General features: G+C 49.0%; 3 protein-coding genes across 4 annotated transcripts in view; 2 read left to right on the top strand and 1 right to left on the bottom strand.

Moving 5' to 3' along the window:
- The window catches only part of PPP1R35 (protein phosphatase 1 regulatory subunit 35), a 1719-nt gene extending 1348 nt beyond the window's left edge, over nucleotides 1–371 (top strand). Inside the window, 1 exon segment of the mRNA XM_024745534.1 lies at nucleotides 121–371. Coding sequence (XP_024601302.1) covers nucleotides 121–294 — 174 coding nt within the window. The 3' untranslated portion in view covers nucleotides 295–371.
- Nucleotides 372–840: 469 nt separating this feature from the next.
- On the bottom strand, nucleotides 841–5796 carry MEPCE (methylphosphate capping enzyme). 2 transcript variants are annotated; one of them, XM_024745493.1, is made up of 4 exons: nucleotides 3511–5796; nucleotides 1861–2079; nucleotides 1559–1685; nucleotides 841–1440 (listed from the first exon to the last, which is right to left on the bottom strand). In XM_024745493.1, the coding sequence occupies exons 1-4, from the start codon at nucleotides 5185–5187 to the stop codon at nucleotides 1388–1390; spliced, it is 2076 nt and encodes a 691-aa protein (XP_024601261.1). In that variant the 5' UTR covers nucleotides 5188–5796; the 3' UTR covers nucleotides 841–1387. The 2 variants fall into 2 exon arrangements, with proteins under 2 accessions (XP_024601261.1, XP_024601260.1); XM_024745492.1 differs by having other exon boundaries at nucleotides 841–1284.
- Nucleotides 5797–7047: 1251 nt separating this feature from the next.
- Nucleotides 7048–12098, top strand: part of ZCWPW1 (zinc finger CW-type and PWWP domain containing 1) — a 30170-nt gene continuing 25119 nt past the window's right edge. Inside the window, exons 1-2 of the mRNA XM_024745421.1 lie at nucleotides 7048–7156; nucleotides 9487–9596. The gene's annotated coding sequence lies outside the window, so the exon portion shown is untranslated. The remainder of the gene's footprint in view (nucleotides 7157–9486; nucleotides 9597–12098) is intronic.

Raw genomic sequence — 12098 nt, 5'->3', positions numbered from 1 at the left:
CCAGGGTGAGGGACCTGGGCCTGAGTCTCCCCTACCCCATCCCCCCTCCTCCCCAACTGCCAGGGGTTCTGGCAGTTGGGGAGGGGCCCCCGAGGGTAACCTTGCTTTGTGCTCCAACAGGAGCCACCTGGGCCAGGGCCAGACATGACCATTTTGTGTGATCCAGAAACATTATTTTATGAATCTCCACACCTGACCCTGGAAGGTCTGCCCCCTCTCCGGCTTCAACTCCGGCCCCGCCCTTCAGAGGATACCTTCCTTATGCATCGGACACTGAGGCGATGGGAAGCGTAGACTTGGAGGCTCCCTGGATTGCTAGTTCATATCTTTTTGTTTTTAAACTATGAGAATAAAGTGGTTTTGCTAACAAATGGGACTCTTCTTGGGAGCCTTGAGATGGGGTCAAGCCTCAGGTTGGAAGCTGCCAGAAAGTCAAGGTTTTGGCCCTCCTTTAAAGGAACTTGGTAGTGATGAGAAATAGAGCAGGCAGGTGGTCTGGTCCTAAAAGTGCCTTTTTCTAGTTCCACTTCGACTCCACGGTTAACTCTTCCAAAGTTAGCTTTGTGTCCAAAGCTTACGTAAAAAAGTTTTGTCAGTGTTTCTTTGGGGGAGGAGAGATTCTTCAGGTTTCACATCAAAGTTCACATACCCCTTTTTCCTGGCCTAGGGTTCTGTACACTTGTGTGTGGGTCTCGTTAGCATTCAACAGTCTTCCCAACCATTGAAAAACCTGCCCTCTTCCTTAAGACTATAGTTTGGGCAGAGAGGAAGCACAGGTTCTACCAGGAGGCACCGTGTCCCCCCCCATCCCCTGCCCCCAACTAGAATGTGCCAGACAGGTGTGTGGGCCACTGCCCTAAACATCAAGTTTATTGTGCTGTTCTCACATTCCAAACCCAACCCCCTCTCCCAGTGAGGGACAGCAGAGGGAAGGATTTTCACAGTACCTGCATGCCTCCCCAGCAACGTCCCCCTTTTAACCCTCAGTCCATCTATCCGTGGTCCACTGAAACGCAGCTAGGGACAAGGGCTGAGGAGAAATGGGAACCTCTCCTTGGGAGAACAGGAGGAAGAGGCTAGAGAACTTGATACCCCCCACCTCCCATGCCCTCGGAGAACAGAGGGCAGCAAACAGTCCATGCCATCCAGCCCAGTGGGCTAGGGGAGAGGAAGATGATGGTGACTCCAGCACAGCTGGGCTTGCTGCTTAGGTGCCAGAGGTGTAGGGAAGAGGCTGGGGCAGCAACACAGGAAAAGCTTTCTCTGCAGATCCAGGAGAGGAAACTATTTTTGGAGGCAGAAAGAAAAGACCTTGGGATACTTTCCTCTCCCACCCCAGGTCCTCTGGAGCAGCGGGCAGCTTCACACTTTCTGTTCAGGGGGCCACTTAGTGGCTGGGGGAATGGGCCTTGTGGAACAGGTACACAGGACGCTGGAAGCCTGAGGGAAGAGTGTGTAATCAGGAGGGGTTTTGGCAGGACCTTAAGACTCCACAGGGTCTGCACCCTGCACCAGGACTGGCCTCCCTTCCTCCCCCCACAAAATAAGCCAGCCTTACCTCTGGAGGTGTTGTGGGGTGTGGCCACAAGCTCATAGCTGGAGAAGCCCACCTCTGGGGATGTCAGGTAGGAACTGAACTGCTCTGGCTTCAACTGAATTCGATAGTAGTTCTTGTAGATTGCTTCCTAGGGAGGACGGCAAGGGATCACTTTAGCTCGTTGCCTTCTCTGCTGGTGGAGGTTGATGCCCACCCAGGGGGCCTTTTCACCTTGTTCAGAAAGTCCTCTTTCTGCTTCTTTGAGGCCTTCCTTGCCTCAACTAAAGGAAGGATAGGCCCAACTTCCAGAAACCCCAACTCACCGTGAGAGTCTTTCTCCTGCCGTAGGATGACCAAGGCTGGGGCTCCAGGACCAGGATGCCCCCAGGATGTAGGTGCCGGTAGATTCGACGAAACATGCGCTTCAGCCCCTCGTCTCCCCAGTTGAGATGCACCCACTTGGTGAGGCTGAGGCAGAGCACCACATCATACTCAGGTTTTTGGGCCTCCACCAGCTCATCTCGATCCAGCACATAGTTACCCTGAGAGCAAGAATTGGGGGTGAGGTCAACAGAGGCATAAAAGAACCACTGCCCCCTCACAACCCACTCTGCAGCCTCACTTTAGTCCTTGGCCACAATCTGCTTTGACACTTCTCAAAATAACTCCCAAATGGTACCCTGTTTGAGTCTCATTTTCTTGCTTTCTATTGGTGGTAAGCCAATCAAACATAAAAAGGGAGCTTGGGTAACTTTATTTTTTTGCGGTACACGGGCCTCTCACTGTTGTGGTCTCTCCCGTTGCGGAGCACAGGCTCCGGACGCGCAGGCTCAGCGGCCATGGCTCATGGGCCCAGCCACTCCGCGGCATGTGGGATCTTCCCGGACCGGGGCACGAACCCGTGTCCCCTGCATCGGCAGGCGGACTCTCAACCACTGCGCCACCAGGGAAGCCCGGTAACTTTAAATTGAGCAAATTATCCACGAGATCACCAAAGCTGGGAAATTGCAGAGAAAGAATGGTGGGGTTCTCCCAAGACCCTGTCCACTACTTATTCCCACCCCACAGTCATTAAGCTGAGAGATTCAATGTTATGCAAAGGGCCCCAACCCAGGTTTGAAAGGGAGACCTGTGGGTTCCTTCCCTGTAGTTGGGACTGGCAAAGTTTCAGGCCTATTCTTTTTCTCCCAGAGAAATGAAGAACCCCATCCCGCAGGAAACCTTTTCTAGATGATAAGCTCATTACCACCCTCTGCAAAGTCCATTCTTCTAGGTTGTAACCCAACACACTGCCAACTATTGCTGTAGCTGGCCTAACTGGAGCATTTTACGGGAATCCACCTGCAGTCAGGGGACAGACACTGAAGACATGGTACTCTCTCCTGCTTCCCCAAGGTACTCTTTCTGACACTTCCCCATCCCACCATCTTGGGTCAGTGTGGAGATGACCTTAGGCCAAGCCGCTTAGGTTCCTGGCCACTGACAATCAATTCTGCATCTAATGCAAACAAGGTCCCTATCAAAGGACAGAAACTGTAATTAGTCAGCCACTACCCTAATCCTCCCCCCCATCCCAAGACATTGCATGTCTGAAACCCATCCCTTCATGCACCTTCAGTAAGTTGGAGGACAAGTTTTCATCTGGACCACATCCTCTAACAGGGAAGGTGGACAGGTCTGGATTACAGTACTGGCCAAGAGCAGGGCAAGAGGAGTCTGCCCCAATTCTGGGGCTTGCAGTCATGAGAAAGGATTCCAAGTAGAGCCACCGCCCCCACGACCCAGGTTATAGGGGGGGAGACACACCCAGTGGAATCAATCGCAGATTCAGACCCTTCTCTGGAGGATTTGGTTTTCCTAGGGAGGGGTGCATGCACAGACATCCTCTGGGTCATAACCTTTCCCTGCCATGTTCCCATTTTACCTCATCTTCACTCCTGGTCCCTATCCCAAGAGTCTGTGAACCCTCTTACCGTGACGAAGACAACATTGTTGGGGAAGACGGATGTGTCTGCTCCATCCAAGGGCACTTGGGGTGCAGCAATGGGACCCCGGCTGGCTGTCAGTGAGGCCGGGAAGTAGCTTCTCTTTCGGACGGTTGTGGTCCCTTCCTCACTCTCTGCTCCTGGGGCCCCATCAGAAGTCTGGGGTGGCAGACGCAGCTCTTCGGACAGGTAGTGTCGGATGTTTTGGCGGGCGGAATGGATGAGCTGGGCATCAATATCCAGGCCCACCATGCGGGACGGGCCCCACTTACAGGCAATGCTCAGGGTCAAATGGCCCACATTGCAGCCCAGATCTAGGACGTCCCGACCCCTAAACCACTCAGGCTTCAACACCCGAAGGCGCCCGTCCTCACAGGAAGGATTGCGGTACCCATAGTACTTGCAAAAATTCCCATACTGGAACTTGCACTGTTGCTTTTTGAAGCCCGCAGCAGGTAGTGGGTGGAGGTGGTGGCGGCCTCCCCCACTCCCTCGGCCCTTTTCCTTGGGACCCTGGCCCCCACCCCTAGCCCCTGCCTCTGACTTGCTGGAAGTCCTGCGACGTTTGCGATGTCGTGAGGAGGAAGACGAGGATGCAGAGGTAACTGAGGCAGCTGGAGGGGCTGAAAGGGAGCCTGAGGGACCCTGTAGGGCAGATGGAAGGGGAGACACGACCTCATCCCTGCAGTTGATGGCTGTGTTGAGTTCATAGGGTTCGGGGGCGTCCCGGTTCTGGCCTCTATGCTGCTGCTGCTGCTGCTGCGGGGTGCCCTCCCCATGGAGTGAGGAAGTGAGGGGGGCTGTGGGCAGCACGGAGTGGCTATCATTCCCTCCAGCTGCCTGCTGCTGCTGCTGCTGGTGGTGCTGTCCCCGGTGTCTATGCCGCTTCCGACCAGTCTTGAGTGGCGAAGCAAGGACTACTTGGGCCTCATCAGTGCAAGTATTGAGACTGAGAGGGTCTGTAATATCTTTGGGGATGAGGATCTCCACTGGATCTCGCCCCTTGGCCGGAAGTGGGGATGACTTAGGGGTCTCCGCATTGAGTGCGCGGCTCACTTCCTCATCCAGGAGACTATTCAGGTTCAATGGATCAAAGATGTTGCCCCCCAGGAGGAAGTTGGAGGGTAAGACAGAGTCACAGTCCGAATTGACCCGCCTGCGCCTCTTGAAGGCCGGATGTTTGAAGCCTCCACCACCTCCCCCTACATTGCAGCTATTTCTCCTCTTGCCCCCACCTCCCCCAGGGGGCCGGTGGGGCTGATAGCCATTACGGGGTCGAGGAGGAGCAGGGGGGCCCAGTTCTGTTCCGCCCCCTCCCCGTCGCTCCTCCCCCACGTCCGGGGGAGCAGCTCTCCCGGGGGGATCCGACAAGCGGGCCTCCCCGTGCGACTGCGCCTGGGGGCCGCCCCCTCGTTGTTGCTGCGACTGACCGCCCCGAGGGGTGGATGCAGCCCCGGGGCTCTCCTTAACGGCCCCAGAAGCCGGGGATCCCGCCGAGTGTGCGCGCGGGCCCGGCCCACGCTGTGTTCCGCCGCGGAGCTCCCCGGAGGCTGCCTCTCGGTGCGGTTGCACAGTGGGGCCGCCCCCTCCGCCCGACTCATCTTTAAGCGACGGCGGCGGGGCCGGCACCAGAAACGGCTCCTTCTCCGCCGCCATCTCGATCATTTCCTCCCCTTATTCCGTCCCAGTCGAGGGCAACCGGGGGGACAGGGGGCTTAACCCCCCTTCCTAAACCCCGCTCGCTTCCCCCCCTTTCGCGAGTGCGCGCGCAGTTCTGCTCTTCTCCCCTAGTCTCGCGCCCAAGCGCCTCCCCCGAAGCGCGCCCTACTCGCCCGCGAGACCAAAACAAGATGCCCGCGAGACCCGAACAACTCGAGGAATCAACCGCGCGTGCGCCGACCCCTTTCTCCACTACCACTACCGCTTCGCCGCGAGCGCGCACTGCTGGGGCGCGTTCCTCTCTCCCTGGAATCACGCATGCGCACTCCGCCACCACCCTGGTTGCGCGCGCATCGGAGTACGAACCAACTTAACGGCTCCGGGAGTTTAAATATAGCCCCCTCAGCCCCCCCAAAAGCCCACCACCCCAAACTGACACCCTACTTCCCTTCGCAGCTATGTCCGTCCCTACTGATATCCTTTGTCTCTGCCGCGCGATCCCACCCACCGTAGGCGGGGGACGGGGAGCTGGTGTGAAAAGGTCTCCTTGACACCCGACCCTTGTTCCTGAGGAATGAGTCTCAGCGGTCTCCGCCCGGCTCTAAACCCAGCAACCTCCCTACCCCGCCTCCTTCCTCCCCCTAGTGGGCAGCGCCTGCGCACACCCTTTTGGGCTTGCGCGGGTAGATGCAGCACGTGCTGGAGATGACGCCCCGCCCTCCGCCCTAGGGGCGGGGACTGTTACGTTGCTTCCTCAGGTTTGGTACACGCATCATGCGTCAGCACGACTCGGAGGGGCGTGTCTAAGGAACGGGGCGGCCTTCATGAATTATTCATGACCTGGTTGCCCCCTGTGTCCACCTATTTAGAAAGGCTTCCGAGGGAGTGGAGGGGTGAACGTAGAAGTAGGGGAGGGGAAGGAGCGGAGCGTACTGCCCGTCTTCCTACTAACTGTTCTCAGTATAATACGACAGTTCATTTTAACTCACCCCCTGGAAAATATTCTCTGCTGAACTGGAAAAAAAAAAAAAAACTAAAACAGGCAATGTTGTCCAACTTCCTCGTCCCCCGAAATGGCCGAGTAGTTCTCTCGCTCCTCCGCCTTCCCCCAATCGCAATCACCTGAGGACACCACGCCCTCCTCTCCACCTCCCCACCCACCGCCCGGACACCAACGCCTCCGCCCACCACCCGACGTCTGCGCACGAGCCCCCCCAGCCCGCGGAGAGCGACCCCGACGCCCACCACAGCCACCAATAGCAGTACACCCACCACCACCGCCCCCTCGTACGCAGGCCTTCCCGAGCACATGTTGCGGCTTCGCGCCGCCTTATATAAAAACGAATGTGGGCGGAGAAGAGGCTTTGGCCTGCTTTGGGGACCCCCTGCCTCAGTCAATGGGGAAGAAGCTACTCGACGGCCTTTCCAGAGGGTGCTTTGTGGCTCGTTCTCCTTGCCAACAGCGCTTGGGGTGCGGGTCCTGTGGCTGAGAAGAGGGAGGAAGAGGCGAGAATGGGGTTAAGGGTAGTCTCAAAATAAAGTATCAAAATAAGGGCATGAAGGAGACTAAGAGGAAGAATGGGAATCAGGGCACGATTCCCAGAGGAAGGAAAAGGCAGTCTGGGGCACAGAGTAAAGTTAGTAAAAGGAAGATGTGCATCTTGAACGATCAGGCGCTATTGCTGCCACCTAAAAAAAGTGAGGGTACCGAGGGTTATGGGATTTGTAGTTTTACAGGGCGTTCTGTTGGAAGATGTCGGCAATAACTCAGCTGCGCAGACGCAGAAGCCGATTCCAGTTGCGCATGCGCCTTACCTCTGCGAGCAGGCCGCCAGTGGAGGTGGAGGTGGAGCTTGTGCGCGGCCTCGCGCCTTTCCCTGGTGGCGGGAAAACTGGCCCGAGGTTCGAGGGGCTTGGAGAATCTCTGCATTAGCCCACACTGCTCCTCGCCCTTAGGTTCTCATCTCTCCAGAAGGTAGCTCCGCTTGCAGCTGAAGGTGCTAGGCGTGGCCAGTCCTGGCACCTGTCGCCTGAGAAGTTTTCTCTTCAGGGTGCCGTCCAACTCTTAACCCCTGTCCTCAGAATCTCTAACCGCAAACTTACTCCCAACAAACAAACAAAAGTAACTCAATATCACGGCGGGCGACGACGGACCTGAGCGAGAATGCGGATCCTGGTGCCTCCGCGGGTTGCGGGTGGGAGCTGAGGGGAAATTCTCTCATGGCGGGGGAGTTGTTGATAGGGAAGAGACGCTAGAAAGCCACTCTTTTACCCTTTGAGGGGAGTCAAGGACTTTTGGCTCTGTGGTACCTCCGGTCTTAAATGTTGTGCTTAAGACAGAATTGGTGAGGGAAGAGAGAGGGAAAAATGTGGGTCCGTCAGAGTTCTTCCCTCTGGTTTATAAGGTGGAATCAGGCCTTTTATTGTTCCAAAACGTCACCTTGGTGCTCTGTGAGTCAAAATGCTGCCGGAGTCTGGGAGTCCATGGGCATGACCCCTTTACGCGAAAACAACACAAAAAGACTAGTTTGAGGTCGGCAATAGTTTGGGGCAAGTATGCAAGCTTTTCGGGAGTTTAAGATAGCAAGGGTCTGAACCAGGATCAGGGTCCTAAAGAAAGAGTCTGCTTTGGTGATAAGTGCCCGTATCTCTGTGCTTCCTTGCACTCTCTGAACCGAGAAGCTTTAGTCACCGTTAATTTATTTATAAGATTATGTAAAAGGTTTAGTTCAGGTAGTTATGACAGTAAATGTCTTGTTAGGTAGTCTGTTATGGGCAGTAAGCGTAGCGGGGATCATTTTTTCCTTCTGTCTTGTTAAAAGTTTTAAATCATGCTTGCTGAGTGCACATGAGAGAAAGAAGGAAGAAAGAGACAGGAAGGAAGGAAGAGAGAAAGAGAAAAAACTCTTACTGACGGAGGAATGATAATGAGCAGGGATCTACATACCGTTAGACATTAAGACAAAAAGAAATCAAACTCCAGCTTAAAGGATATTTAAAATATAGTCTTTATTTATTTATTTAAGAGTTATGTTTTATCTGGTGGCCATACTGAGGACTTCAAGCCTGGGAGGCAGCATCTCAAGTAACCCTGAGAAAACTGCTCCCAAAATATAGTCTTTATTTATTTATTTTACAATATATATTTACTTATTTTTGTATGTGTCTATCTACTCCCACTAGAATGTCAGGTCAGTGAGAACAGAAACTCGATCTTTCTTGTTCTTTGCTCAAAATATAGTCTTTTTTTTTTTTCCAAAATACAGTCTTTAAATACAGTTTTTTGAGGCTCACGGAGTCTGTGTTAGAGGACAATTCTAAAGGGTTTCTTTTGTTCTTTTAGACCAAGGATTCCAGGAACAATATAAAGAGGGAATAATTGGATACTTAAGAGGGGAGAAATTTGTGAACATATTCTAAATGGGGGGAAGGGAGAGGAGGATTAATGCTTTTTGAAAAATATTGACAAGACTGAATTTATTTAGCTAGATCAATTCTCAAACATTTTGGTCTCAGAATCCTTTTATACTCTTAAAAATTATGAAGGATTCCAAACATTGGTTTATATCTATGGATCTATTGATACTAGTATATTAGAAATTAAACTGAGAAAAAAATTAAACATTTATTTATTAATTTTAAAATAACGATAATAAACCTGTTACATAATGTTAACGTAGATAATATTTTAATGAAAGTATATTTTCCTAAATGAAAGAAAATTTAGTATGAAGAATGGTGTTTTACATTTCTGCAAATCTCTTTCATGTCTGGCTGGATTTTCATCTGTTTCTGAATTCAATCTGTTATGATATCTTGTTTTGGTTGAAGAGTATGAGAAACCCCAGCCTAACACAGATAAGTAGTTGAAAAAGGGAGGGGACCCTCAGGGGTCTTTAGATCACACTTTGAGATCTGCTGAGCTAGGTGATTTCATTCTATAATCAGTGTCATGATTTTTAGTGTTCTAAATGAAAGAAAACTATTTTTTGGAATAGCTCATTCACCTTCCCTTGGTTCCCTTTATTATTTCTAAGTTATTTTCCCCTCCTTATTCACCCTTCTTTCTTATGTCAGTTCAGTAGTTAGGATCTGGTTATGGAACTTTCTGTTACTTTCACACTTAAAGCTTTATTGGATTTTTTTGTCTCTCTTTTTTCATCTAAGGTCAGAAAAAAGAAATTAAAACCTCAAATGTTATTCCTGGGTCTAGAGCCCCCAGTCATTTTGTAGCTGGCCAGGTGAAAGTTGGTGGTATTTTGTATATTTATTAACTTCCTTAAAATTGTTTTTCTCTCTCTGAAGTAGATTTCAACATTCGTTATTGTGGAAGAAAATACTTCGCCTGAAACAGAGGAGCAGAGACTTGACTTGTCAGACGGTGACTTCCAGATTTTCCCTTCTCTATTGATCAGGTTAGAGATTTTATTTAAAAGTAATGTTCTTCATCACACCCTCACTGTAGGTTAAGGAAAACCAGTATTCATTGCTGCTTGTATATTTACTACATCTTATTAACTCAACAATGATCCACAATTTTATCTAGTTGCTTGGGGCTCCAGTAACACACTTTTGCCTAGAGAGGTCAGTATAGGTTTAGATAATGATTTGAAACTAAATATTGGAAAAATTTTGCCTTTTTAGGTTGATTAAAATACTCTTTTTATTTTAAAAAATCACTTTGAAATGGTGGTATATGTATAAAATGCTAGAGTTACACAAGAGGGTACAGTAGAGAGCTCATTTCCACCCCCAGCCACCCTTTTCCAGTCTGCTGAGACACTTTTGTCAGTTTCTTGTGTATTCTTCCAGAGATAGTTTACGGATACACAAGGATCTTATATAGATGAACATTTAAAAAAATCAAATTTTGTCATCTCAGGTACACTAATTTTCATTTTGTTTTTCTCATTTAGTATAGTTTTATAATTCTGATTGTCTTCATAGGGACTTCTCAGGATCGTTTTTGGAATTCTAGAGTCTGGGAGAAGATATGTTTGTCATTTATTATTATTATTCCTTTTGCAGCCTAATTTTATCCAGTTTCTAGCTTCTATTTCGGATTATCGTAAAGAAGGGACTAGTTTGCTGCAGTGATTCTCCCCCAATGTCCCACTTGCTTTTTTTCCAGTGTCAAATAAGTTTGGGAGTTGGTGGTGAAAAGTTAAGATGGAAACAATGATAAAATGTGCTCCTTAATATATAGGAAAAGTAGTTACTGCAGAATAGCGCATATCAATTATTCGCATTTATGGGATGAAGAAAAGGAACAGAAAAATACCAAAAAAAAAATTAAAAATACTTTATATTCAGCCATGCTGTGGCCACACTAAGTCAAGTCTCCAGTACCTTTTGAATTCATCTTGGGATCTGGAGGGAGGAATTCTACACCCTGAACAACTGAGTGTTTAGCTTGGCCATTTGAGGGTCATAAAATTTTCAGCCCCTTTAGAGGGAAGACTGTATGAACCCAAAGATCCATTTTATGCTGCTTTTGGACCTCTTTATAGTGGGAGATGGCAGAGTAGGAAGATGGAGTTTCAGGTCCAGGGCCTTCAAAGCACTCAAAACCAACAGCCAGAAATAAGATCACTGAGAAGAACAGACATGTTATTAGAATTTAGAAGCCAAAACCTGGGTTCATCTTGACTCTACCATGTATTAACACTGAGGTTTTGGGCAAACCACAGCTGGGTAGAAATAATATTAATGGTGGAAAGTGAAAACTGGAAAAATGTACAAGTTCTTGGAACATCACAAGATGAGTCTTGGCACTGTGCTGGGTCACAAATGACTTATAGCTGTGTAGAGATGTTAACCTCTTCAGCCTTTAGTGTGGCTGGAGGCCCCCCACTCCCATCCCTCAGTTGTATATGGATGTGGGCAGCCTGGTCCTTTTACCCTAGAGTACCTAGAAATATTTTCTGTGTTTCAATGTGTACTTTTAATGTATGCTTTACATGTGTGCTGTGATGTTCAAGTTACTGTGAAGCACTGAACTACTGAGCTAGACGATTGGGATGTAGTGTAGCACAATGCATAGCGCAAACTTATAAATCAGACAGATTTGAATCCTGATTTTTACCACTTTATCGATTACTTAATGTCTCTAAATCCCTCTAAGCCTCAATTTCCCCAAATGTAAAATGGTATCAATCTCATAGATTTATTGGGAGAATTAAATGAGATGGCATATTCAAAGATTATAGTGAGTGCTCAATAAGTGTTATTCATTATTATTAGTCACAACTTTGGTAGAAATAATGAAGCATGCTGATATAGAACATTTGTGTTCTACATCTGTAGAACATCTGTGAGTAGATAGCTACAGATAAACTATGGATATAGAGTGAATATGCTAGATTCTTATTACTAGCTTCTCTGGGGACCTCTGCTGATTACTAAATATTTCTGAGCCATGAATAGAAATTGCGAGAATCCAGCACATTCGGAAATTTATTAGACTAGAAGATCTAGGTAAAGGGAAGATATACATTATAGTGATGTTAATAAAGGGGGTTCTCTATGCATAGGGATGTCTGAATTAGGTAGGAGAATTTATAGGTTATTTGTCTTTTAAGTATTCAGGAGAACCTTGTGAAATGAGGTTATCCCTCTGAAGAAAACTCTCACTGTTTAACTCCCAGGACTGTCCACACCCTACTACCACTACTCTGCTACTATTTATACTTCTGGCTGTTAAAAACGTGTCTTGCTTTAACAAGAGGCACCAAATGGGGTTGCTTATGCTAAGCCCCAAGTCACTAAACCAAGACAACTTAATTACAATGTTAGGTCTCCCAGAAATGGAATCTTAAACCAGTCAGTCAGGAATTGCCTGATCATCACTAGTTGGGTAATCTGCCTGATAGACTCCAGTAGTCCCTTAAAGGAAAGTAACCTTGTATGACCAACCT

This window comes from Neophocaena asiaeorientalis, unplaced genomic scaffold, assembly GCF_003031525.2.
Source record: "Neophocaena asiaeorientalis asiaeorientalis breed wild unplaced genomic scaffold, Neophocaena_asiaeorientalis_V1.1 scaffold461, whole genome shotgun sequence".
Lineage (NCBI taxonomy): Eukaryota > Metazoa > Chordata > Mammalia > Artiodactyla > Phocoenidae > Neophocaena > Neophocaena asiaeorientalis.
This window is presented reverse-complemented; position numbering and strand designations above follow the sequence as displayed.

Excerpts from the sequence above, each read along its gene's own strand:
- MEPCE (XM_024745492.1), bottom strand. The coding sequence starts at position 5,187 with ATGATCGAGATGGCGGCGGAGAAGGAGCCGTTTCTGGTGCCGGCCCCG. Across the intron at positions 2,080-3,510 it reads ACAATGTTGTCTTCGTCACG|GGTAACTATGTGCTGGATCG; the intron begins GTAAGAGGGTTC and ends TCTTGCTCTCAG. Across the intron at positions 1,686-1,860 it reads GCAGGAGAAAGACTCTCACG|GAAGCAATCTACAAGAACTA; the intron begins GTGAGTTGGGGT and ends CGTCCTCCCTAG.